General features: G+C 42.8%; 1 protein-coding gene across 2 annotated transcripts in view; it reads right to left on the minus strand.

Moving 5' to 3' along the window:
* Positions 1-23,614, minus strand: part of TENM4 (teneurin transmembrane protein 4) — a 1,707,472-nt gene that overhangs the window by 52,070 nt on the left and 1,631,788 nt on the right. For both annotated transcript variants that reach the window (XM_069070949.1, XM_069070950.1), the window contains 3 exons: positions 14,747-14,979; positions 7,766-7,920; positions 2,465-3,342 (listed from right to left, as the gene is read on the minus strand). In XM_069070949.1, coding sequence (XP_068927050.1) covers positions 2,465-3,342; positions 7,766-7,920; positions 14,747-14,979 — 1,266 coding nt within the window. The remainder of the gene's footprint in view (positions 1-2,464; positions 3,343-7,765; positions 7,921-14,746; positions 14,980-23,614) is intronic.

Below are 23,614 nucleotides of genomic sequence, written 5' to 3' on the forward strand. Positions count from 1 at the left end.
CCTCTCCTCTCCTCTCCTCCCTTCCTTCCTTCCTCTCTCCTTTCCTTCCTTCCTTTCTTCCTTTTGTTCTTGCTAGAATCTGCAAAATTAAGCTTGAGACATCACCTGTGGCTCCAACATTAACTAGCTAGTTTTCTCTTTTACCCTTATGCCATTTGTTCTTTGGTCTATAAATCATTATCTTCCCTTATTATATTTTGAATTTCCACCATGTCCATTAAAATAGATACTTTACTAAAACTCTCTTGGCCTCACTTTCCTCATCTGTAAAATGGGAACAATCAATCAATCAATCGATCATATTAATGCTTAACTCATAGGATTGCTGTTAGAAGGATAAAACACTTATATAAGTCATGTATATCAGCTTTGCAACCCTTAAAGTGCTGCAGAAATTGAGGCTATTATTTCTTTTACTGTTATTCGTCAGGGAAGCTAGAAAGGCAGCACCACTGAACTAAGGTTCTGGAATTTCAGTTCTGATTTCAATAGCATGAAACTGGAAAGAGCATTAGAGTTGGAGCTGGACTGAATCCCAGCTCTATTTTTTTTTACTGCTTGGTCTTGGCCAAATCATGCCACTGCTCTTGGCCTCAGTTTCCTCTTCTGTAAAATGATGGGACTGGACCAGATGATTGGCAAAGTCTCTCCTAGCTCTAAATCCAGTGATCCTGTAAGAGCTTAGTGATGGCCTTATTAGCCGTGGAACTGGATGTTCTCAAAACATCTCCAACTCAACCAATATGGAACTCATTATCTTTTCCCCTAAGCCCTCCCCCTCTTCCAAATGTCCTTTCTTTCTTTTCTTCTTTTTGGAGGCAATCAGGATGAAGTGACTTGCTTAGGGTTACACAGTAAGTGTCTGAGGACAGATTTGAACTCAGGTCGTCCTGATTCTGGGGCTCTATCCACTGCACCATCTAGATATCCCTAAACGTCCTTATTTCTATCCTTCTAGTCTCCCATTTTTGTAACCTTAGTATTATCCTCAAATCTTCACTCTCTCTCACCTCACATATATGGTCAATTGTCAACCCTTGCCATTTATACTTCCAAAGCATCTCTCATGTCTGACCTCTGTACTCAAACAACTACCTCCTTAGTTCAGGCCCTCACTGTCTCTCCCCTAGATTATTGGTCCTGTAACTGGTCCCCCAGTCTCAAGTTCCTCACCATCCCAGGTCAACCACCATTCTACTGCCAAGTGATTTTTCTTGATCAAAGATCTGATCCTAATCAATCAACTCCACTTGTTTCTTACTGTCTTTAGGAGAAAATGTAAACCTTCACAACATATCCTTGAATCTATTTATCCAGTCACATTAAATATCACTCCTCATACACTCTGTGATGTAGTCAGATTATCATCTAATCAGCATAATGCCTGGCACATAGGAAGTAATTAATAAGTGCCTGTGGACTTGTCTTCATTGACTGGTCTCTCTGCTCCTCCCCCTGGACATTCAATCATCTGTTTCTGGGCCTTGGTCCTGGCTCTCCCCCAGGCCTGGAATGCACTCCCACCAACTCCATTTAAGATGCAGCTCAAGGACCACCTGCTAAATGGAGCCTTTCTGAATGCCCTCAACTGCTTCCTCCCAAGCTACCTAATATACTATAATTAGCTGATATGTCACATTTATTCTCTGTATATTTTTTCTCTATCTACTTTGATTTGTACTTCTTGTCTTCTCTGTTGGAATATAGGCCCCTTGAGAGGTTAGCAGATTATTCATTTTTTGCATCCCCAACATTTAGAATATTGCTGGACCCACAATAGGTGCTTAATAAAGACTCATTCACTGATGACTTGACTGACCTGTGTGACCTTGGGCAATGTGAAGTTTTGTTAATTGTAAAGTTTTGTTAAATGTGAGGTCTGTGGTTAATACATTTTAGAAAATCAGAATTCCATGTCATCTGGTGAGCTGGAAATCATGGCTTCTGTACCATTTCTTCCTCCCTTGTCTTATCTAGAATACCAGGTGGGATCACTTGCTTGGTAGCATTGTTGTTTGATGTGCTGGCCTCCCATTGGGTTGTGAAAGAACTCCTTAACAATCAGAACTGCCCAACAAGAGGGATGGGATGGAACAGGATGCCTCAGAAGAAGTCAACTGCCCATCATTAGAGGTCTTAAAGTAGGGGCTGGATGGCTACTAGATAGGAATCCTGGAGAGGGAATTCATGCTTCAGGTAAGCACTGGCTTAATGATATTTAAGGCTCTTCTAATTCAGGTATTGGGCATTTGAGTAATGTGAGGAGAGAGGTGACTCAACACCATGCCATGTCATGTTGTATGAGAAGCTCCTAGGAAAAAGCCATTTGGAACATAAGCACAGAATATATTAACCCACAGTTTTGGCCAAAATTAATACAACCTAAATTATCCCCAAATTGAATCCCGCCATTTAGAAAACACTGTGTTTAATGAAACTCAAATGGGGTTGTGTTGGTACTCACTCGTAAAATGTCGTCCATCCGTTTTCATTGCTTTTGGTTGCAAGGAGACCAGAGTTGCCATGGTAAGTCATTTGGGCCAACTCATGACCTTGGGTTGTCACACTTTTGAGGGCACTATTAGTGCCCATTGTCACCCAGTACACCTGGCCATCTGGAACCACCAGCCAGAGAGGCATCCCAGTGGAGTCCCTCCGTACATTCACTATGTTGCCATTGTTATCTGTGATGAGCGTGATGTCCCCATCACCTGTATAAGTGAAGTTGTACAGGTAATCTCCGGTGGGGAGGCTTTGGGTATACAGATGTTTACCACTGGTGTCGAACAAGTAGAGCTCCTGGTCAATGGGGGAGGACAGCTCATACAAATTCTGGGTGTTCAGGAATGGTTTGTTTTTCCGGATAAAGCGGATCCTGATATTTCCCAGGTCAGCTACATAGAGCTCCCCATCAGCACACACAGCAAGGGAAGAGGGGGAATTCAACTTAGCATCCTTGGCATACCCATCATCCCCAGAGAAACAGTCACAGTTGGCATCATTCTTGCAGTCACAGCCACTGGGAGCACCAGCAACCAGGGAAATCTCCCCATTAGTGGTGACCTGCCTGATTCGGTTGATTTTCTTTTCATCAGTCTCAGCAATGTATAGGACCCCAGTGTGAGAGACGGCCAGGGCCGTGGCAGACTCCAGAGTTGCGTGGACTGCCACCTTGCTCAGTAAGAAGTGGTCAATACCAGGGACCTGGCAGTGCATGGGTCTCCCAGCGACTATGCGGACCTGATGGTTCTCAGAGATCTGCAGGACCACGTTGTTGTCAAGAACGTAGAGGGAATTATCCATTGGGTTGATTGCCAAGTCAGTGGGCCACTCTAGGCGAACCTGGAAACAGAGGCACAGACATAACCTGAACTGCTATTTCTCATTACTTATTTGACCCCCATGACCATCATCAGCCATTCTTTCAGCAAATACTTATTAAGCTCCTACTGTGTACAGAGCCTTGGGGTAGGTCCTATGGGATAAGTTTAGATAAGACATAGTCCCAAACATGAAGGAACCTTCAGTTTATTAAGGCTAATAAAATATATGACGTTAGACGTGGCGTACATTATTACATGGGAAATGTATCAGAAAGGCATAAAAGCACTATGTGATAACCGTGGGACAAGGTACCTACCAATCACCGATCAGGGAAGGCTTGGGGAAGAAGGCACCATTTGAAGTATCACGAGGCAGGAAATACTAAGTAAGCAATGTAGAGAGCTTGGTGTAGTAGATGGATTTAGTCCCAATGCTGATACATTCTGGCTAAGTGATACCCCACAAGTGAATGTACAATCTTTGTCTGAACTTCTCTAGTGATGGGAACCCATCATGGCAGACCATTCCACTTTTGGATAATTCTTTTGGGAAGTTTTTTTTTTTTTAAATTGAGATAAATGCTATCTCTCTATAACTTTCAACTCCCACTTCTCCCAATTCTGTCTTCTGGGAGACAAGGAAGATTTATTTTAATAACAAGGACAAAAATGATACACTACATTCCAAAACCTACATGCAAAGCTTGTTAAGAGATTTTGGATGAAGCTGGGACCCATTTAGCATTCCGCCCAGTGCCTGGCACAGAGAAGGCAGTTAATAAATGCTTATTGACTGACTGACTGATAGCCTTTTTTCTTTTTTGAAGTCTCTCCTCCTTACGCCGGCCTGAAATGGCCTTTCTCATTTCTGAACTTTTATGGCAGTTAGCATCTGTGGTATCGATCCACTTGCTAATCTTTTATATAGCCTTATGATATCTTGGATTCTGACATCTTGAAATGTCATTTAAGTCTTTGGTTGTTTTTTTTCATATTTCATATTTTTTCATATTATCTCACCAACTCAATTACTGGGTTCTTGAGGGTAGGGGTATCATCTTATCAATCTCTCTTTCTCACCAAGGCTCAGCAAAGGACTTTCCAAACAGAGGCCAGTCAACTGGACAGATAAAAAATGCTCCCCTCTTCCAAATTAGGAAGGGAGTAGTAGAGTATCAGGACAGAGATTTGAACCTGGATCTCCCAAGTCCAAATCCAGGGTTCCATCCACTCTCCTCCATAGCCTGCTATTGCTGAGCAAAGGATTAAGACTTCACGCATCCTTTAAGGCCCAGATCCCCAAGAACCAACATTCATCAGGGACCTCTGCTCATAAAAACTTTGTGCTGCTCTGGACTGGGGAAGACAAAACTTTAGATGAGACATGCTCATGTATAAGAGACGTTCAAAACAAACTTCTTTGCAGGGTTTATTCAGGAGCCGCACTCCTCTGCGGCCTCTCATCACCCCCCTAGTTGGCAATGCATCTATGGATTGGGAGTCAGGAAGGCCTGTCCACTAGGTGGTGCCAGGCCTGGAGTCAGGAGGACTCATCTCCTTGAGTTCAAATCCAGCCTCCAGCACTAGCTGAGGGTCCCTGGGCAAGTCACATAACTGCTGTCTACTTCAGTTTCCTCATCTGCGAAAATCAAATGGGGATAATATACATGCTCTGCAAACCTCAAAGTGCTATACAAGCCTTAGCTATTATCTCTCTCCTCTGAACCCTCCTAGCACTCTAACTGTGTAAGACACCTGTCACTTATCATATCCTAGTTATATTGTAATAATTTACCTAAATATCTTATGCTTCCATACATTTTACAAGGTGGGGATTGCGTCTTATCTAAATTTCTTTTTTATCATTTGTATCTTTTCCAGCTTTGAATACAGGGATCTGTATATAGTAGGTATTGATAAGGGTTGCTGAAAGAGTGAATGTTGAATCAAGTTGTGGTCTGTTGATGGTGGCAATGATTCATTTCCCTCGTTTGTCTATTTTAGACATAGCTTCTCTATTCTCATCTTTCTCTGGCCTCTGGAGTGTTTCCTCTTCCAGTGGAGAGTGTTAGAGCCTGTGACTTTCTGTCCCAACTGCCTTCATGCCCCCTAATCCTCTCTAGAGTACGGCTTCACGGCTGCCCCGGGTAAGCATCAAGACCACAGTTTACTCTGAAGTGACAAGGGAATTTTCATTTTCTTAAAACTCATTTCTTGTCATCGTTGGCAGCTTAATATTTTATGCCCTCTGCTCTCGTGGTACCCTGGGGACCTGACTGCAGAGGCCATTATGGCTGTCACCAATGATGAAAAGACGGTTCCCACATGCAGGAAAAGTGTGTGTATGTTTGTGAGTGTTTATGTGCAGATTTAGGGAATACTGGAGCTGCGAAAGACCATGAGAGCTTCGAATGGAAGGGTTGAAAAGGGGTCTTCAAAACCCAGGCTAGAACAAAGAACTGAGGGTGTTAGAAATGGAAAGGCTGTCAGAGATCATCTCGCCCAAGGCCTCATTTTAGAAAAGAGTATATTTGGACCCAGGGCAGGGAAATGATTCCACAAGTCCCTGTAACTAGAAAGTGAGACTGCTGGAACTTGATGGGATTCTATGACCCCCGAGGGAGCAGAGACTGCAGCAGAGATCCCATGATTCCGATTCTGTTTCTTGACTCCAAAGCCCCTTCTTCACCACCACACTGCCTCTGATTGCAAATCAGTGCACACCTACACATCTACAGATATCATTTCACCAAACAATATGACTAGGAAAGACAGCCAGCAAAGAAAGGAGATATTAATGGTTATCTCATTATGCCTTCTAGAAAGGCTATTAAAGAGACCATGAACAGGTAAGAGAGAACTGAACCAAAGGTCGGGTCACTTGAGGCCTCATCCTAACCCATTGTGTGGCTGTGGCCAGGTCACTTGACCTCACTGGGCCTATGATTCCTCATCTTCTAATTGGGAACAATAATAAGAGTAGGTAGGATAGTTATTTGATGGCCATGAGACCTTAGGCAAATTACTTAACCTGTCTCAGACTACTGACTCATCTGTAAAATGAGGCAGTTAGATTCAGTTAACTTTAAGGTCCCTCCCAGTCCTAAATCCATTCTGTGGTTTAGAAAACTTGGATTCTAGTTCTATTAACTTGGTCTCTGACTTTGGTCCAATTGTTTCCCCTAAGTCTCAATTTACTTCTCTGTAGAATGGGGGATTGGTCTAGGCAATCTCTAAGGTTCCTTTGTCTCTAAGATTCTATACACTTTAATGCTTGTACTATACTACCTAACTCAAAGGGTTTTTCTGTACTGAAAGTAGATAATTAAGTAAAGTACATTATAAAACAAAAAAGATCACATAAATGTCAGCTAGGGAACAAGCCTCAAATTTAGGAAGAACTGAGCTCAAGGCTACCTCTGATGCATACTGGCTGGGTGACCCTGGTGCAAAACACTTAACAAAGCAACTCTCTTAAGATGCTAAGTTGCAAAGAAAATACTCGAGGGATTTTCCTCACTTGGAAGCTCCCTATCTGAATGAAATCTCGGTCCAGTCCCTATCCTATTATCATAATTCCATAGAAAGTGACATTTGATACCTGCTTTAAAAGCCAGGTAGGAATCCAACATGAGAATAGAGGGAGAGAGAGTGAGGCAGGCATAGGACTGAATATATGCACTATCTCACGTCATAAAGGGTGGTTATGAGGGTCAAATAAGACATGCAAACCAGTGCAAATATGAACTATTACTATTATTATTAGACCTTAAATCAACTCCTGTTTTGCAGGAAGGTGGGACCCAGGCATTGGGTCACAGGAAGAGGTCTGATACACTTTAAAAATAAAAACAATAACTGAAGGAGGGGGGGGAGAGGGAAAGAGGGGGAGAGGGGAAGAGGGAGGGAGAGAGGGAGGGGGAGGGAGAGGGAGACAGGGAGACAGGAAGAGAAAGAGAGAGAGAGAGACAGAGAGAGAGACAGAGAGAGAGAGAGAGACAGAGAGAGAGAGAGAGAGAGAAGGAGGGAGAGAGAGAAGGAGGGAGAGAGAGGGAGAGAGGGAGAAGGAGAGGGAGAGGGAAGGAGAGGGAGGGAAAGGGAGCGAGGGAAGGAGGGGGAGAGAGAGTGCACATGAGTGCTATTGTGTGGGCTGGTGTGGTTATGAGGGGTAAGAAGCTTGGCTTGATCGGGGCTGTAATCAATTTGCAATCTGATGTAATCCAAGACCTCTCCTCTTCCTGTTGTTAATTCAGACAAAAGTGTATGTTCGCAAACCACCATTTCCTTAATGTTAATCCGATTCAGGGCTGAGCTAGGCTGTGGCAAATGACCAGGCCGTAAGGATATAGGCCTCTGGCCAGATCCTTTGTGGGAGGCCTAGGTCTCTAAGACCTACAAAACAAGCTTCCTGCCTTGGGATTTTACTCAGGGCCCTGTTTCACCTGAGATATGTCCATGACAGAGTCACAGCTGAGAGGCCGAGCAGACGTCAGGTCGTTGGATCCCAGGAGAGTGGAGATAATCCCATTCTGGTCAATGCGCCTGATCATGGTACCATCCACAAAGTAGATCAGCCCGAACTTGTCCACTGTAATGCCTGGGGAAAGAAAGATAATAATTAACAACAACAAAAACAACTACTAGAATTTATATAGTACCTTAAAGTTTACAAAGCTCTTTACATATATTATCTCACTTGAGCAACCCTGTTGGGGAAGAATGAGACAGATGCTATTATTATCCCTATTTTACAGATGAAAACACTGAGGCATAGAGAAGACGGGTGACTTTCCTTGGGTCACATAACCAGCAAGTATCTGAGGCAGGATTTAAACCTAGGTCTTTTTGACACCAGGTGCCATTCAGTATCTCATCCACATCTGCCAATGTGATACAAAGTACAAGGCCAGCTGAAATCAGTGAGGCATAGCTTGGGCCACAGGCACCTTCTGGATCCCTTGAGGGAAAGGAGATTGAAAAATTTCATCTCCAAATCACTCTGTTGCTGCCAACGCCCTTGGCATGTGTCTCCCAAGCACAGACATTCTATGAGCCTGTTTCCTTACATGTAAAAGGGGGCCGATATTCCTGGCACTGCCAATATCAGAGGGTTGTCGGGAAGAATCGACACAGAAGATGGCCTGGAGAAGGGTGCTTTGTAGCTCTGAAGGGCCATAACAAAGGCCTCTTCAGGTCCCTATTTCCTGAGTGCAGAGAGAGTGGCAGCAGTCTGAGCATCAAATGAGATGATGCATGTGACGGGTCACCATCATAATCTAGGTGTGTGGTTTTTTTTCACCTTATGAGGAAAAAGGGAAGTGGACTTATTCTGTTTGGATCAGGAAGGCAGATCCAGGCTTGGTGGGACAAGTCACAGAGAGGCAGACCTGGGCTCAACCTAATTAAATAATGATTCATCAAATATTTATGACATTCCAGTTGTGCTCCTAGTACTGAATTTGGGGCTGAGAAGACAAAGAGAAAAAATGATATAGTTGTAAGGGGAACCCTCCCCCCAACAACTTTCTAATGCTTGAAGCTGTCCCCAAAATGAAAACTCCCCCTTTGGGGAGTTAGGTGGGTTGGGGAGGGGGCAGTGATGATGTGGTAGTGAGCTCCCTATCCCTGGAGGTCCTCCAGAAGAAGTTGGATGAGTGTTTGTCAAGAGTGATATAGAGGGGAATCATGCCTGGGGTAGGGAATTGAACTAGATATTGTCTGAGAGGTCTCCTAACTCAGATTCCATGATGCTGTGATTCTAAGTTATGACAGTAAATAATATAATGAGTATCTGAAGGGTTGTTATGTGGAAGAGAATGTCTACTTACTCTTTTTTTTTTCCCAGAGGGCAGACCCAGGAGCAAAAGGCAGAAATAGGGTCAGATTTTAGCTTAATATTAGAAAAACCAATTAGAGCTCTCCCAAAGTAGAAACAGATTGTCCTGGGAGGTGGCAGATGCCTCTTTGTTGCAAGTGTCTGAACCAAGGTTTGACAGCCATCTGTTGGGTATATGGGAGGGAGGGTTCTTGTTCAGGTAGGGATTAGACTAGACGCCCTCTGAGGACATTCTGGCTCTGAGATTCTGGGAAGAGGAACCTTGTTCCTGGTTGCCCAATTGTCCCACTGGATGCCCCTACCCCTTCTGTGATTTTCTTTTAAGGGCTCCTGACCCCTTATATTTTCTCTTCTTGCTCTGATATCCAATGACTATGGAACAATGCTTGAACACAATGGAGGTTAGAGTGGGGTGATGAAAGTTGGCTCCTTCTATGTGTCTGAGGCTGATGCATACAGGTAGCAAACAACGTCAAAGTTGGAAGAGGCCTTAAGAAAAAATGTCACAACACAGCTGGGAAGTACCTACAAGTCACTGAGTCCAAACCCCTCATTTTTCCAGTGGGGACACTAAGCCCCACAGAGGAGAACTGCCTTGAACACGGCCAAGATCATAGTTCCTTGGGCAATACCGTACTATTTACCACAATGTAGACTAGCCGAAAGTGGATTGAATTTGAATCCACCCTCTGACTTTGACTACTTGGGGGACTAGGCACAGAAGTCACAGCCTCTCTGAGTCCCAGTTTTGTCATCAATAAAATGGTGATAATGATTCCTACACATTAGGGTGAATGCCCTTTATTCCTGTTAATATTACGAGATACCCATTAGGAGCTTTTCCATTAGCATTCTATTTCTAAATGTTGGATGAATGTTTGTCAGGAATGAAATAGAGGGGAATCATACCTGGGGTAGGGGATTGAACTAGATGTTGTCTGAGAGGTCTCCCAACTCAGATTCCATGATGCTGTGATTCTAAGTTCTAACAATAAATATAAGAATAATGAATATTTGAAGGATTGTTATGTAGAAGAGAGGACAAGGTAAGTTCATAGAAGGGGAATACCTCTTCTCTTGCCTGCCTTGGACAGAAATTAATTATGCTCTGCAAGCACCAAGACAGGGGTTTCCTTGTCTGCCTGGATAAGTTCCTGTCTCTTGTTCTCCCCCCCCCCTCCCCCCCATCTGCCAGAACTGATGAGGACTCAGTTAACAATGGTGGTTTTGTTTATGGCTCTGGCTGCACAAGCTAATAGAAATGATCAGTCCCCTGATTAATTCCTTCTCTTTTGTTGTGTTAAATAGATGGACTTCCCTTCCCCTCCCTCTGTAAACTGTCTGCCAGTGGTGGCTGGGCTGTCACTTAGATCTGGGTTAATTACAGGCTTTGGGGCAACTCACCAGCCACAACACGTGTGTGTGTGTGTGTGTGTGTGTGTGTGTGTGTGTGTGTGTGTGTGTTCTCAGACATGGTCTTAGAAGAAAACTAAATTGTCTTCTAACAAAGCTGGGGTTTAAATTCTTATCATATTTTGTAGAGCAAGACTCAAGCATTTAGGAATAAGGAATCACCCAGAAGACAGATGACTGCCTTCTCTCGTGGGATTTCAACCTGATGGAGAGGCAGGGAATAGATAACACTGCAAAGGGTCAGAGGACCCCGAGTTCATATTGCCCTTGTCTCTTACTATCTATATGACCTTGGACAATGGATAACTTAACTAACCCCTCTGCACCTCAGTCTCCTCATTTGTAAACTAAGATGGTTGGACGTTAAAGGGCCTCTGAGGTTCCTTCCAGCTCTGATTTATGATTCTGGGGTATAGTTACCTTATAAATACTAGGGCAGGGCAGTGAATGGGATTCAAAGTTGTCATGTGAGGATGGGTAAAGGAGTGGGGGTGGATTGAGCTTGGAGTAGAGGCAGTTTAGGGAAGACATAATAGATGACTGTCTTCAAGTATTGCAATGCGAAAGAATAAATTTGAGGGTTTTTTTTGTTTTGTTTTGTTTTTTGGTCCCTGGGAGCAGACCTAGGATCCATGTGGGAAAGGTGCAGAGATGCAAGATTTCAGGTCAATATAAAACAGCTACTTTCTAAGAATTATAACTGCCCTCAGATTCTGTGGAGCAGGCATGTGAGATCTTTTCTAAGGTTGCATTTCCCTGGAACTCTGAATGATCACTGGGTGGGGAGGTTGGAGAAAGGATTAATGCTCAGGGGAGGGGTTGGACAAGATGACCTGTGAAGGCCCTTAGACCATGCCCAGGACAACCTGATGCTTTGTACTAGGGATTTTACAATGTTCTCAATGAGCACAGAATTGTATTTCAATTTAATATTATTTTTATTATTGCCTTTGTGTCTCCACAGCTTAACACATGCTAAGCTCTAGCACAAGTAGGAGCTTAATAAATGCTTGCTGATGTTAAGGCATCATATTTTAGGAAAGACATCAAAAAGCTTTGATTTTTCATTGGTAACATCCTTTACATCAAAGAAATATATGGCCAGAAAGAAAGAATGTAGAGAGTTAATCAACACCCTGGGCACCAACGGTATCTACTCAGTGTATAAAGAATACAAGGGACTGATTGCTGAGGTGGAAATGATGGGAGCCTTGATAGGAAAACGATTCTTCCACTTCCTAGTTTGTAACAGAGGAAAAAAAAAAGGCACAGTCTGCCAACCACCCTTAGAGCAGATTTCAAAAGGTTCAAAGACAGGATGGGTAATGAGATGAACCACAATTCTAAAGGGGAAATCAGCAAGTTATTTCTCTCTTTTAGGCAGGAGGAAAGACCCAAATCAATGAAATCTGTAGTCCTTCAGGTATTGAAGCATGTGGTAACAATTGTGTTCTCTGATCCAGAATTCTGTGTTCTAAAATCCCTACCTGCTATAAAATTCTCTGATATGGGACACACCTCGAGGACGTACACCTGCCACCACAGAAAGATGTCTGCGGCTATCCTGGCCTTCTCAGGGAGGAGAGGCTCCAAGTGGCTTTTGTTCCTGAGCCAGAGACACATGCAAATTCTCTGATACAAAGCATGAATAACACGGTAGGGGATGGGTTAGGGAGGGGCACAGCTACTCTCCTAAAGAGGCTACAGTTATCCCTTCTACATCTCAACTTTCCCCATTATGGTTTTGATATACTTCGTGGGTTGGATAAGGAATTAAATGGGAATTTTTGAGGAGTTTTGTGGAAGCTGGAGACATGTGAAAGTCAGCAAACAACACAGAAAAAGTTCTGCATAAAATATATGTATAGCATTGTATAATATCAACATGGTGGGGATGGAGAGGCGTCCCTAACCCCTGTGATGTAGAAGGGATAACTGTATATTTCTCAGAGACTTGGGAAGGGAAAGAAACTTGTTCTTTGTGGCTAAACTGTGGTAAACTCATATCATTAGAGCTGGAAGAAACCTTAGCTATCCTCTGGTTTGGCCCCATCAAGCTGAAAAGACTTGTTCAAGGTCACACAGCTAGCAAGGCACAGGCAGACCTGGAACTGGGAAGGAGTGTCAAGTCTAGTGCTCTTTCAATTCTAGGTCAGGAGGATAGAGCTTAAATCCTCGTCATGTTTCAGTGGGTGAGTGACTGCCTGCTGAGCCTCAGTTTCCCTATCTGTTTTATTATCCTAAAATGGATATGATATTTATAATGTTCATACTGTGAGGATGCTCTGTAAACCATAAAACACACCACCTATTATTTTTGTTGCACTTCTCTGTTTCCCAGTATCTTAGGGTGTTTTCTGGTACAATGATTTTATAAGTGGCTGAGTCCTTTTGGTGGACACTGTTGTGGTTCAGTTATTGACTCTCTGTGACCCCATTTAGGGTTTTCTTGGCAAAGACACTGGAGTGATTTGCCATTTTCTTTTCTAACTTGTTCTACAGATAAGGAAATTGAGGCACTCAGGATTAAGTGACTTGCCCAGGGTCTCATAGCTAGTAAGTGAAGCTAGATTTGAATTCAGGTCTTCCTGATTCCAGGCCCAGGGATATATCTGTTGTGTCACTCAGGTGGACAAGGAATAGTCAATTTTGCTTAGAGTCCTTCCCGCTAGGTCATGTAATGGATAGAGGGCTACACTTGGGAGTCAGAAATTTTGAATCCTGACCCAAACACCCTTACAGCAGGCTCTGCATTTAGAAATAAGGAATCACAAAGAGGAAAAATAGCTGTGTTCTCTCACAGGTTTTATACCTGATGGAGAGTCGAGGGATAATGCTGGAAAGAGTCAGAGGATCAAGTGCTCTGTGTGACCCTGGCTAAGTCATTTCAGTTTCCTCCTCTAGAACATGGATGTAATCATAGCACTTATCTCACTGGCATCAAATGAGATAACATAACACAAAATGCTTTGAAAACCTCATAGCCCTACATAAATACTTAGCTTTTATTATTATGATCACTGTCTAAAGTTTTAAGAGGGCAGAAATGTGTTAAGATAGGGAAGGAATGTACTAAAGCCATTGAAAATTAAACCATTAATAATTTTTTAAAATGAAGACCAGGGGAAGAAGTCATATGTATATAAGTAAAAAGGAGGGATTAGTGTTTTTCCTCCAGTTATCTCTGAGGAAATCTAACCCCAATGGATCAAGCTTGCTCTTTCATGTGTGCTAGAAAGGCATCCATGCTCACAGCAGTGTTAAATGGCAATATGGATAATAGGGATAAAAATCTACCCTCTACACCAGCTTCTTCCCAGAGGATGACCTTTCGGAACCTCTCTTCACACACTCTTACAAACCTTATCAGTACCCCCTGATTTGCAGGGTGGAGTCATCCACTTATACAGGGGCCTCTCACCTAGGCTACCACCCCTCCCCACCTTCACTTTTCATCTTTCTTTTGTGTGTTGCTTTCTCTATTAGACTGTACTTTTCTTTTCAAGCAATTGGAGTTAAGTAACTTGCTCAAGGTTACACAGACAGTTATTTTGTGTGGGTGTTAAGTAGCTGAGGCTGAAACCAATCCCGGGTCTCCCAACTCCAGGGCTGGCACTCTTACTCACTGTGCCACCTGGCTGCCCCAGACTGCATGTTTCTTGAGGTCAGGGACTGTCTTTCTTTTTAATGTCTGTGTCCCTGAGTTGGCACAGTCCTGGCATGTGCATTAAACACAGTGTAGGTGCTTAGTTAATATTTATTAATTATTGACTTATGTAACAGCTTCCTAACTGGGTCTCCCTCTCTTAAATCTTTTGCATCATCAGAGATTACTTCATATCACACTATTTGTGTGTACATTTTATTCTCCTATTGGATAATAATTTCCTTGGGGACAAAGACTGTATACCCAGCACTGAGCATGGGGCCTTGTGTAACAACAGGCACTAGTTGAATGGTTGTTGGTCTGAACTGCATTGAATATTCCTGGGATTGCTAACCAATGTTGAAGCCAATGGCTGTTTTTGCGGTGGTTGTTTTGCTTCTCATTCCATTCCCATATATTGCTTCCCATGAGGTGGCAGGAAAATTATAGCTAAATATTAAATACCGCAACTTGTGGCTTACTCCCAGGATTTGTCTGTGGAAAGAATGACCACAAGTTTGGCTTTACCCCTGGGATTGGTGAGCGTGGCTTCCGTTGCCTTCCCTCCATCTCCACAGCGCGTGTCGTCAAAGGGAAGGCACTGATCTCCTGTCCCTGCCACCACCTCAGAATTCTTGACGACATCCTTCACGATTGTGGTTGACTTGACCTTGAAGACCCGCCGACTGTTGGTGTCAGACAGGAAGATGGCCCCAGTGATGGGGTCTGTGGTCAGATAGTACTTATGAGCAGGGCTATGGCTGAAAAGCAAAGAGAGAAGAATTTTAGTTGAATTTTTCTTCTCTCCCAACAGAACAAGATGAACACACAACCATCACCACTAACGTCTGGAAGATACAAGCAAGCATGTCTTGTGCTGGGATGTCCAGTGAGTTGGAGGATTTTATGATGCCAGAAATAAAAGGGACCTTAGGGATGAATTTCAATCATGCTGTTCCCTATGTTTAGAACACTTTTACCCCCGCCCCCCCCCCCCCCACTCTCTGCCTGCTGACTTCTTACCCAGCCTTCAAGGCTCTGTCAAATGCTACCTTCTCCATGAGCATTTCCCAGATTCCCTCTGCCAAGATTGATTTTTTTCTATGTCTATAGACTATCTGATCTCATAGTACTTTACTTTTCTTATGCGCTTATCATAGGCTAATTTGTGTCAGATATTTTTGTGGGTATTTTTTAGTAAGACTTAGCCCTTCTATCAAACTCTAAACTCTCTGAAGACAAAGACTGCATTATTGACTTTTCTAACTCCTGTAGCACCTAGCGCAGTGCTCTGTTTATCCTAAGCGCTAAATAAATGTTTATTAAATGAATCAATGAGTCTAGTCCTTTAAAATGAGCTACATCATGATTTAACAGTAGCAACAGTGATAGATAACATTCATATAGAATTTTAAAGTTAGCTTTACATATATTATCTCATTTGATTATCATCATTCCTATCACTGTTGATAATATAACTAGCAGCAAGTCACTTAGCCACTGTTTGACTCAGTTTCCTCATTTGTAAAATGGGTTGTTATGAGATAAATGAGATAATAATGTTACCTATTATTACTATTATTACAAAAGAAATAATTTTAACAAAGAAATTTTAAGAATTTTAACAAATTTAAGCAGATCCTTGGGAGACCTTCACTCTTGGGGAAGCATGGCTCTCTAAGATCCTTGTTTAGGACTCTTCCCATTTATCATTGGTTGACTATATCCCAGAACCAAAGAATGTCATAGCTGGAAGGAAACTTAAGAAATTGGAGGGTCCAGCTCCCCTATTTTACAAGAAGAGTAAGAGGTGGCCCCAGAGATGTTACTGGTCTAGGCTCATACAACTGGTGTTTGAGTCACAACTCACACCCAAGTCTCCTGATGCCAGGCTAGTGCTTCTCTGTGACACCTTTCTGTCTGTCCTGGACCATTTCCTGGTGTTAGTAAAGACTCTATTTTTGTCACAAGCCCAAGAACTCTACAGCCACAGTCAGTGATAGAGGGGAGATGTGTGAAGAATTTATCATTGTGGCACAGAGGTCAAAACAGTCAACCAAAATGAGAATTCTGCTTTCCGCAACAGGTTTGGAGACCTGAGATCAGAAATGGAGAGTGGAGAGGAAATAGACAAGAATGGGAGAAAGGAGTCAAAAAGACAAGGTAATGAGTGTTCTGCATCCTTCAGATATATTTATTTAAGTCACTGTCTTTTGAGATGGCAGGTGTCAGGTCTCTGTTATTACACCTGAAGGAATGATGTATATTGTATATGACATATACAATATAAAATATATCTCTTCACAATGATTTACAATATCATATTCCAAGTCTAGGATTTGACAATATTAATCTGACAGCCTGAATGAAGTCAGTTTGGGTTCCTGTAAATTCATAAAGCTCATAGGATTATAAGATTTAGAACTGGAAGGATCTTTAGAGCCCAGCTCATCGAACCGTCTCAGTTTATTAAAGAGAAAACTCAGGTCCAGAAATGGGAAGCCATTTGGCTGAGGTCACGCAGCTAAGACTGCAGAGCCTAGAATCAAACCAAAGTCCTCTTCCTCTAAAGTCAGTTTTCTTTCCAGCATGATACCACTGTCTGCCAAAATTGGGTGTTCTCAGGATCAGAGACTTGGGAAGGGACCCAGCAGTCGTCATGTACAACTCCCTTATTTTACAGATGAGAATGAGGTCCCAGAAAACTGAAGTGACTTCCCCCAAGTCAGAGACATGGAAAGTAGCAGATGTGAGATTTGAACCCAAGGCCACTGACCCCTACACTGAGCAACAGGTCTGAACTATGAGCAGGCCTACTGCCAAGATTCTTGATTTGGGGGATTCCCACTGAAGCAGGACTGTCTGGTGGAAGGCTAACTCCCATAAGGTGGCTGTTCCTTATCCAGTGTCACTGGCCAAGCTTACCACTCATTGACTAGTGATGGGAATGTCCATGTAGGCTGCCTTGTGCTGGACCTCTCTAACATCGTTCCTCCTAACTTCAATATCAAGTTGGCTTCTCAAGGTTCTAATATGCCATTCATCGTTTCTAGTCCCAGAGCTGTGGTCTAGGGCAGTGGTGTCAAATTCAAATAGAAATGGGGACCACTACAGGGTCCACAAGGATCCCTACAGTCCACATATTTACTTAAGAAACCACTTATGAACATTATCCATGCTCAATGGTAGCTTTCTTTGTTTTGTTCAGTATTTCTCCATTATGTTCTAATCTGGTTCAGGGTGCACTTGGGGGCTTTTGGGAGCATGTTTGACACACTGTTCTGGGGGACAGGTGTTACTGGGGATCGGGCTGGGGTGAGAGATCAAGCTTATTCATAATCCCGCAGGCTGGCTATCCAGAACTTCTTAAAGTATTCCAATAGCATTAAAACAATGAGATATGCTAATGTGATATGAACCCTAGATGTGTACTCAGAAGCCAGGTGGTGTGGGAGGAGGTGATCCAAGTTCGAATATGGACTCAGACATTTACTGGCTGGGTGACCCTTAGACTCACTTAACCAATCTAAGCCTTGGTTTTCTCATCTGTAAAATGGAGATAACTAATGACATCTACCTTATTCAGTTATTATGAGGATCAAATGAGATAATACATATGAAACACTGTGACAGCTTAAAGTGCTATATAAATTCTGGTTATTATTGTTATTTCTACTAGCTCCATCATCCCAGGCACATCACAAATAACTTTCTTGTCCCTAGGTCTCAGTTTTCTTATCTGTAAAATGGTAATCATCATCTTTCTACTACCTTCATCATAGTGTTATGAGGAGGGCATTAGAGTGAGTTAGGGAGCTGCAGAATTGAGGAGTTATCATAAGTTATTAATGCCCCAGTTGGCAGAAGAGTTTTTTTTTCTCTAAATTCCAGAACAGTCCCATGACTTATCCTACCAAAGTCCAGGCAGATTTCTTCTCTCCAACTGACATGTATTGTTGGCTACATCACATACAGGGACCTTCCAGGTATCCCAGGTCTGCCAACAAAAGCCTTCCTGATGACAGGAGGCAGGTGGGCCATTATTGTATGTATCTGCCTATCACCCGTCATAAGTGAGTGACAGACACCTTAGGGGAAATAAACCCTCAAGGTCAAGGTGGGGAAGCACCTGTCTACACTGATCAGCCCCATGTGTTTTCAGTTGACTGTTTACTCTGGAAGTCCCTAAGGAGTGTCATTCACACTGGGGGGTTTTCAAATCACCAATACAAGGGAAAGACAGATAAGGGAGAGTTTGGATACCAGAGAATATGTGACTTAGTGAGGTCCAGCCTTTGGTTCTGGGAAGGGCAACACATACCAGACTTATCTGGCTTTGATGCTACCCACTGGGTTATCTTAGGTCAGTTGTTTGGCTTCTCTGGGTCCCAATTTCCTATTTCTTAAGATGAAATGGGGTTAATTAGACGTTCTAGTAAAAGAGGAAAATTTTGGTATGATGTCATGAAAAATTGTCTAGAGTCAAGCAAGAAGCAAAATCAGCTGCCCTGGAGAATAAGAGGTCAGAGGTCGTCAAGCAGAGGATGGACAGTGGCTGGTAGGTTTCAGTGGGGTTTCCTTTCATGTCAGGGTTGGATTCAGTGGTTGCTGAGATTCATCCCAATTCTCAAATTCTGTGCTTTTATGATCTCATTTAATGATCCTTCCAGCTCTGACGGTCAGTAACTCTATGACATACAATGGGCTTTCCTTTCCCTGGTCTCAATGAACTAAGCTGACCCATCAGTTTGTTATGAATGTATATTTGAAAATGGGTGGCTGTGTTTCTGCCCCTGTCTTACTTTCTGACTAGTGGATTATGAGCTTGATATGAGTTAACAGTGAGTTAGCACAATAGTTTGTGAGGTCTTATCCTTCCAGAAGCACCGTGCTTGGGCTGGTCTTATCTCTTAGGGCACACCTGAAGTAGGGTGCTCAGTTTTGGGTACCACTTTTGGAAGGCACTGACATCCAAGAGGGCTTCCAAGGTGGGGAAGGGACTGGATGGTTTGTTTAGAGAAGAGTATACTTGCCTCTTGAAGGTCTGTCATGAAGGAAAGCTACGAGACTTACTTTACTTGGCCTCGGAGGGCTGAAGTAGGAATAGTTGGTAGAAGTTATAGATAAGCAGATTTCAGTTTATTATAAGGAAAACTTTTTTAAATCGTCTGAAAGTAGAGTGGACTGGCTCTTAAGAAAGTCAGAGCTCTATATCGTTAGAAGTTAGAGCAAGAGTGGCTCTAGAGAAAATTAGGCAAGATGACCTTTGAATTCTCTTTCCAGCTTTGAGGCCACCACAATTCTGCCTCCAAAAGGGACATTCTGGTCAAATGGCAGGCTCCAAGAATACCACAAACATGGGACAAGGGTTGGTCCCTTTGTGATGGCTAAGTAAGAAGGTAGGCTTTCTTCACTCTAGATGGGCTCTCCAAATAGCTGAAGTCAGGGATATTGACAGGGTTAGTGAATTCTCTATGGAGAAAACTACAGGGTGAGAAATATGATGTTGGTCCTCTACTCACATTGGTTCTGCTAACACCTGAAATACCCATTTGATCAGCAACCTCATTTCTAAAGCCTAAGGCAAATGTCTTTAATCTCTGAGGGTGCTGTCACCAAGGGCAGCTTTCATATTTTCCCATGTGAGTCAGAGGAGGGAACCTGGGACCAGGTGCTGTAGGAATGATTTGGTGTGGCATTTTAAGAGAGATAGTTTGACAAGTAGAGCATGTTAAAAACTGCAAAGGAGTTCATCTAGTCTAAGCCTCTCATTTCATAGATGATCAAGCTGAGGCAGACCTGACCCTCGGTTCTGTATGTATTTTACAAGAGGAAGCTAGAAAAGGCAACATTTACCTTCAACGAATCACAACATGTCAGAGCACAGGATGTTAGCATTGGATGGGCACTTGGAACGTAGGCTATCTGGACACAGAATGTTAAAGCTGGAAGGGTCTTTGGACCATAAAATGTTAGAGATGGATGGGAACTTGGGATAGAAGACGCTAAAATTGGGAGGTGTCTTAGAGTATAGAATACAAAAGCTAGGAGGGCCCTTAGAACACAGAATGTTAGTGCTCAATGAGATCTTAGAAACCATGCAGTCCAAATGATGGGGAAAAATGACACTTAGACAAGCAAAAAGACTCCAGTCATACTATGTATGTGACGGCCAGGCACAAAACACTGAACAGAAATACTGGGGTCTCTCTCTTTATGCCCAAATGTCAACTAAGGGTCTATTTCCATTTCTTTCCTTCTAATTAGTTCCCCTTCCTGCTACAACCAGAAAATATACGTAGCTGCTATGAAATTCTTTGAGATAATACCAGATAAAATGTTAGCTCCTCATAGAGCAAGGAAGATATAGTGGTCCTGGATTGCAGCAAAACCATAGACAAATTCTTTTTTTCTGCTTTTCTGATAGACAAGATGGAGAGAGACGTGGGCTGGATGACAGTACAGTTTGGAGATTTTGGAAATGGTTTAATGACTGGGCCAAAAATGAAGTTTCTAGTGGAATGCCCCAGGGAGCTATCCTTTGCCCTGTGCCATTTATAACATTTTTATCAATTACTTGAATGAAAGCACAGATCCAATTTACTTATCAAATTTATAGGTAAGACAAAGCTGGAAGGGATAACTAATATGTCAGATGACAGAGTGAGGATCCAAAAAATCTGACAGTCTAAAATGATGGGCTGAGTGTAATAAGATAAAATTTAATAGGGATAAATGTAAGAGTCCCACATGTGGGTTAAAAAAAAATTAACAGCACAAGTACAGGACCAGGAGATGTGTAATGGCCTAGCAAGTAAGAGTGAAAAGGATTTGAAATGTCAGGGTCATATTAAAAGTGGACACAACCTTGAGTCCAATCCCTTTACTTAACAGATGAGGAAACTGAGGCCCTAAAGGATTAAGTGATTTGCCTGAGGTCATACAACTCATATATGGCAGAGCCAGGGTTGGAACTCAAATCTTTGTTCTCCAAATCCATACTGTCCCTCACGGTTTAGACAGGACCAAGAGACTAATGAAAGGGTATTGCTCAAGGACACAGATTTGGCCAGAGAAGGTTCAGCTGAAGGACACGGTGTTTTTGAGATGACAGTGGGTGGGGGAGGCATGAAATATGTCTTTCGATATCTTAAGGGCTTTCATGAGGAAGATGGTTTAGGCTTTTTCTCTCTGGATCCAGAAGGCAGAACCAGGATCAAAGAGTAGAATTGTATTTAGGGGAAAAAAAAACTTTTCTAAAATTAGAGCTTTCTCAAAGTGGAATGGGCTGACTTGGGAGGTAGTGAATCTCCATCATGAGAAATCTTCCAGCAAAGGCTAGATGACTACTTGTTTGGAATACATAGGGATTCCTGTGTAGGTTTGGATTTGATTGGGTTGCCTTAGAGGTCCCTCCCAACTCAGAGATTCTGTAATATGAGATTCAAATAGAAAAGTGAAAACAAGGCTCTCCTGGGTTCTGGGGCAGAAGAAATCAAAGGCTTTACCCCTGTTTTTCCCTCCCTGATCTCAAACACAAATGCGTGGGGCAACACAACAAAGCCCAGAGGCTTTGGACCACAGCCATCAGACATAGGCATCAGAATGCCTATGTCTAACCCCAATAGTGACTCAAATGCAGGCTGCATTTAGCTTATACGTATTGGATCACAGAATTCTGTTTGTTCTGAGATGGCCCCAAAGGAAGTCACCTTTTCTTTGTATCCTGGGACCAGATTGAACTTCTCCAAGGGCTTTCTTCTCAGAGACCATTCCCTTTTGATCCTGCCCCTGTTCTGCAGGCCTTTCCCAATTCCCCTCCTTCTAGCCCCTTCCTTCTGTGATTGCTTTCCATTTCTATGGTATACAGGGGATGCCAGAAGTCTTTGTGCAATTAAAACTTGAAACGGCACTAAGACTTTTGGTACACCCTCTCTGCGTCCTGTCGGCACACAGTTATTCACATGTGGTCTTCCCCATTAGACTGTGACCTCCTTGAGGACAGGGACATTTTTCTTTTTTGGCCTTTATTTGTAAACTACGATGCTTGGCACACACAAGGTTCTTAACAAAAGCTTGCTGACTGGTGCTATGTCATCATGTAACTGTAGAATGTTAGTGTTTAGAAGAGGTTTTAGTGACATAGACTGAAGAGCCTGATGGATTTGGGAGTTATGAGTTCTGGGCTCAGATCTCAGGACATCTCCTAGCTATATGATTATAGGCAAGTTACTTAAAAACGCTGAGCCTGTTGTTGCTATTCAGTCTGAAACCTCTGTGACTCCATTCGGGGTTTTCTTTTCTTTTTTTGGAGGGGGAATTGGGGTTAAGTGACTTGCCCAAAGTCATACAGCTAGTGTGTCAAGTGTCTGAGTTAGATTTGAACTCAGGTCCTCCTGACTCCAGGGCTGGTGCTCTATTCACTGTGCCACCTTGCTGCTCCTATTTGGGTTTTCTTGGCAAAGATACCTGGGTGGTTTGCCATTTCCTTCTGCAGTTCCTTTTACAAGTGAGGAAACTGAGGCAAACAGAGTTAAGTGCCTTTCCCAGGGTCACACAGCTAGAAAGTGTCTGGGGCCACAATGGAACTTGGGTCTTCCTGATTCCAGGTCTGGTGCCCTTTCACTGCACCATCTAGCTGCCCAAGACTGTTACCTTACTTCTAAAATAGGCATAAAATACCTATACTACCTGCCTTACAGACTTGTTTTGAGAAACACACAACCACCTTAGGAAGCTGCTTTATAGCTTCAGAGGATTACAGAAACGTGACTTGTTTTCATTTGTTATTAGGTCATCTAACTCTATCGCTGCACAGAAAAGTGCAATGAAGCCTAGTGAGAGGAACTTAGCTGCCTGAAGCCACACTACCTGTCAGAAGCAGAGTAGAAACCCAACTCTGTTCTTCTGACTTCAGGTCATGGTCACTGTGACTTTATGGTCCAGGGAAGTCTTCTGGACAACCAAAGACTACGTGAACAGCTGGAGATGGTTTCCAGGGCTAGTCTTGAGACAATCCAAACTCTGCCCCAGTGAGCTTGGGAAGGAGGAGGAGAAAGGCTATAGATGGATGGCTGATCCTGAGGCAGTATAGATTTAGGAAGATGAGCACTGGACTGGGAATTGGGAATATATATATTCTTGTAACTCAAAGAGCACATCACACACTGATTCATATTTAGAGTAGAAGGAACCATAGAGACCGGGCACATAAATAAAGAGACTTGTCCCAAGTCATGAAGAGGGAGAGTCAGAATTAGGTGCCAGGACTCCTGTCTCCCAGGCCAGAGCTCTTTCTGATTATATATAGATATATATATATATATATATATATATATATATATATATATATATATATATATATATATATATATATATATATATATATATATATAT

The sequence above is a fragment of the Petaurus breviceps genome, unplaced genomic scaffold (assembly GCF_028583685.1).
Source record: "Petaurus breviceps papuanus isolate PSGF00001 unplaced genomic scaffold, PetGlider_PUasm1.0 90823, whole genome shotgun sequence".
NCBI lineage: Eukaryota > Metazoa > Chordata > Mammalia > Diprotodontia > Petauridae > Petaurus > Petaurus breviceps.